This window comes from Cyprinodon variegatus, unplaced genomic scaffold (assembly GCF_000732505.1).
Source record: "Cyprinodon variegatus isolate N-32 unplaced genomic scaffold, C_variegatus-1.0 Scaffold1515, whole genome shotgun sequence".
In the NCBI taxonomy this organism is placed as follows: domain Eukaryota; kingdom Metazoa; phylum Chordata; class Actinopteri; order Cyprinodontiformes; family Cyprinodontidae; genus Cyprinodon; species Cyprinodon variegatus.
Genome location: NW_015151968.1, coordinates 76121 through 80345, shown reverse-complemented (window position 1 = coordinate 80345; position 4225 = coordinate 76121). Strand labels below are relative to the sequence as shown.

The 4225-nt window shown below is 39.1% G+C and overlaps 1 protein-coding gene across 1 annotated transcript in view; it reads right to left on the bottom strand.

The window, feature by feature from the left end:
• The window catches only part of LOC107103731 (calsyntenin-2-like), a 127605-nt gene that overhangs the window by 47705 nt on the left and 75675 nt on the right, over nucleotides 1-4225 (bottom strand). The window contains exon 3 of the mRNA XM_015403541.1: nucleotides 2418-2584. Coding sequence (XP_015259027.1) covers nucleotides 2418-2584 — 167 coding nt within the window. The remainder of the gene's footprint in view (nucleotides 1-2417; nucleotides 2585-4225) is intronic.

Below are 4225 nucleotides of genomic sequence, written 5' to 3'. Positions count from 1 at the left end.
CAATTCAAGAACAAATGCACTTATTTTAAGAAAAAATGACTTATCTAGATTTAGATTTTTTGCAGTGATCTGAATTTTTTTCACGACACAGGTTTCTATTTGCAGGACGGTGATCCTTTGGACTCTGTTAGGAACCATTAAGCTTCTTTAGCCTTTCTATGAATCATCTAAGATTTAATATTTCTGAACATATCTCACTTGTAACTCAGATCAATCTTATTTTTTTTATCTCTATTCTTTTTTTTGCCACCACAGCAATAAAGGATTATTCCCACAGAGACGACAAGAATCTCTTAGATCATCCTTTAGTTAATGAGAATGAATCAGAGGAGAAAAGGTGCCTTTTCAAAGCGGTGAGAAATATTAACCTTGAGAGGATTCAGGGAACGAAAATCGATGTTTCTAGAGTTCAGACGGTTCAGCTGGTTTGGGTTATGAAGAGGAATGTCACAGTTAACATCCCATCATTCCTGTTCCCATCCAAACATTTGGTGACTGCTAAGGTTTGGTAGATAAAGGCATCAGAAAAGAAGATTCATCAGAAAAATGTGTAGTTAAGAAGAAGATTGTGCTCTTTTGTTCCGTTTTAATCTTAAAGGAGCGCATTCAAAGCTTTATGGAAGAAAAATCTAATTGGAATCTGCCTTTTTTTTTTTTAAGCACAGAATTCTTTTACACATTGAATTCCTTACACTGCAAAAAATGTGCCTGCAAATGTGTTGACCTGTTGGTGAACTCAAGCCAAAGAAAGCTACTCTCGATGCAGTCAAGCAGTTTCTAGCCAATGAAATGAGCTCATTAGGTCATGTGACACAACAGTTGGGCGTAGCTTTGTCCCTGGCTAGATGAAGCTGATTCTTGTTAAATAGAGATGATAATAAAACGTCAGGTAGCTACTAATAGACAGCCTTTAGAGTGTGTCATCTAATGGGACTGGGTGAAAAAACTGGGCTGATCACAGCGAGTTCGGCACCCCCGTCTGCCAAGGCTTTTGGTTTGATCCGGAACTTTTTTTTCTCACCAAATTAGCAAATTTCATTGGCTGGAAGCTGCTCAACTGCATTGAATGTAGATTTCTTTGGTTAGAGTTCACCAAAAGGTCATTTACAGGCACATTTTTTGCAGCTGAATTTTCACCAAATAAAAATTCAGTGTTTAAAATTCGGCTGGTAAAGTCGTAGGGAAGCGGCCGTTCCAACCGTGCCCGACTTTACACGAGTGAATAAAGCGACTGCGATTGGTCGATTATCAAGGGGGCGGGATTGTTTTGGTGGAAGGTTTGTAAGCAGTTTGGTTGTGGCCGGTTTGTCGGAAGCATCTTGCTAACCAGTTAGCAACTTAGTGCTAGCAGGTTCCCAATGGGAAATTCCATTGGGACCAAGTAGCACTAAATTGGTGACTTAGAAACGACGCTGTCAAGGAACGCTATGGACAGCGGAAACATGCAAGAGGAGGAGAGTTTAGTGTCGGAGGTCATGGATGAGTCTCCTCCGTCATCCATTTTTTATTTAGAGGAGGAAAGCGGGGACGAAGATGTTGTGGAAGAGGACGCCAGGGCGGCAGAAGCTTGGTTTGGTGTAGAAGGCTTCCAGCCGTACATGTTTGAGCCCTTGCCTCGCAACGCTGCCAGTTCTGTTAGCTCTACGCCTGCCGAAGACACAGACGTCCATCCCCGTGAACACTGGGACGCAACTCAATGGGAAAGGAAAGGATTCTGGTTTCAACCGTTGCGTATATTAGCTGCGACATATGAATCAAGATGCTATGACCCAAAAAATTTGATTGACAGATGAGCGTTGATATATGATTGGCCGAATTTAGGTGTTCAGGCTGAAAAAAAAAAAAAACTGATTTTAAGACAGGATTATTTTTTAAATAGAAATGTTCTAATTTTTGGGACAATATCATCTGATAAAGAGAACATTTATATACATGTTTAAGCCAGAATGATTTGACATTTAAACATGATGCTATGACCGATGCTATGACTGAAAAATTTGACTGACAGATGACCGTTGATATATGATTGGACGAATTTAGGTGTTCAGGCTGACGTAGAACTAACTGGTCTGCAGAAGATAACACAAATTTTGAGACAGGATTTTCTAAAAAAAAAATGAAATTTTCTACATTTTGGGACAATATTATCTGATAAAGAATACATTTATATACATGTTTAAGCAAGAATGATTTGACATTTAAATATGATTTCCCTACGACTTAAAAAAAATTCAGTGTTTAAAAATTCGGTGTACAAAAAAAGGCAGATTTGAATGAGTTTTTCTTCCATAAAGTTATGAAATATTAATCCGTGCTATAAAACATACAGACAAACGTTTTTGGTCACTTTAATCCATCTTAATTACATTTCATCATGATTACCTCTGAATTCCATGTTTTCCTCTGAGTGTTTGTACCTTTATACTTTTATCCAAGCTCTCCAGGGAGTTAATGTCTAATCCTTCTTTGCAGGCCTGCAGACAGGAAATGACTTTCTGACTCTCAATCTTCCCCGGTCGAATGGTGAGTCCAGAGAGGCTTCCTCGAAAGTACTGCGTGAACCGCGGCTTGGTGACTTCCCCTCCTACAAGAACAAAAAAATACAAATCCTTAATATACAAGTAAAAAAAACAACAAAGAACTGAATGCAGGTAAAATCCAACCATTCGTCTGTTTATCTATTTACTGCAGCTTGTTTGATTTTTTCTTTTCTTTTCTTTTATTTGCTCAGGCGGACATGAGAGCTACAGTACTGCAGTGCAACATGGTGCTAACCATTCCAATAAAATAACCATTCCAAACCTACAACAAGATGTTAGCAGAAACTAACCTGGCTGTATTTTAGCTTTCAACTCATGCCTTTGAGAAGCTGAGATTGAAGAAGATGATAAGAAGATCACAGGGTAAAGCACCCAAAAACGAAAGGAGCAAAACTATCAAGTACTTTAAGACTTTAAGGCTTAAAGATCAAATGGAGGTTTTACTTCCTTATCCGGTGATGAAGCAGCAGGGAGATGCTGCAAGTGATACTCTCAATTCAGGCTAAATAAAGGTAAGGAAAAAGTCAATACATTTAAGGTTTGTCCTCTGAACTCCTTAAAGGCCAATATCAGCAAGAGGAGACTCCAAACCATTCATTAGCTAAAAGGTTACTGTAGCTCTGGCTATCAAACGTCACCTTTGCATTCCTTTCATTTATCCCCTCCATCTTTCTAGGCTGTTCTTTGGCAGTAATCCACTGGAGCACTAAAAATAAAAATAAAACATTCCCCTTCTCTGCTGTCGGTTTGACTTAATGCAGAACGGCTCATTCATCAAAACAATTGAAGCAATGACTGACAGGGGAAGGCGTTTTATGTCAAAAACCAACTTCCTGTATCGTTAAAAAAAACTCCCCTTTGTGGACTTTTGTCTTATCGAAATAGTTTCTTTGCTCCTCGAGGACACATTAGAGCTCAGTATTTAATACTGTATCCAACATGCTAATGTAATCCTTCATAGTTTTTGATCTAGCAGTTATGCAGAAATCAGAAAAGTAGAAAGTGGTTAATGAGGGAGCGATCCAGTTAATGAAATTGGGTCAGCATAGTAAATGAGAGCACGTAAAAAGGAGGCAATAGTGACGAGCAAAAACTGAATCCAAACATCACAGCCAATTAATTCTGTTCTTAATCTCTCCAAATCACGCAAAAAAAAAAAAAAAAACTGTTTAACGAGCTCATTGGCGTATGGTGTGAAACTCTTTGCCGCAGATATTCACAGATTAAACCTAAAATCGGGACAAACTGCCTATTAGTGTGTTTGTTTCCTTTTAGCTAGCGAGGGAGACAGAAACTAAGGCGACGAGACAAGAGCAGCAAAACTTATAAGTTCTGAAAGCTTGGATCAGATTTCTGTTCCCAGCACATCCAACAAATCCACAACTGGACTGATACATTAAATGCCAGTAGCTTGATTGACTTTATTGATCTCACAGTGGAAAAAATTACTCGTTCCATGAGTTCAAATAGTCGAAGAAGAAGAAGAAGAAGGTGCTAAAGGAAGAAAAGAAGTCCAGAGTGCAGCCTAGGACAGAATCGGTGTTTCTCTCCAGTTTGTTCGGTCTCTTTCTGTCCCGCTCTGTGCTGCCAGGGGCCCAGCAGACACAGCGTCCTCCTTCTCACATATAAAGCCTTAAAGGAATAGTACACCCAAAACATGATTAGCCTTCATTTTCTACTCACCC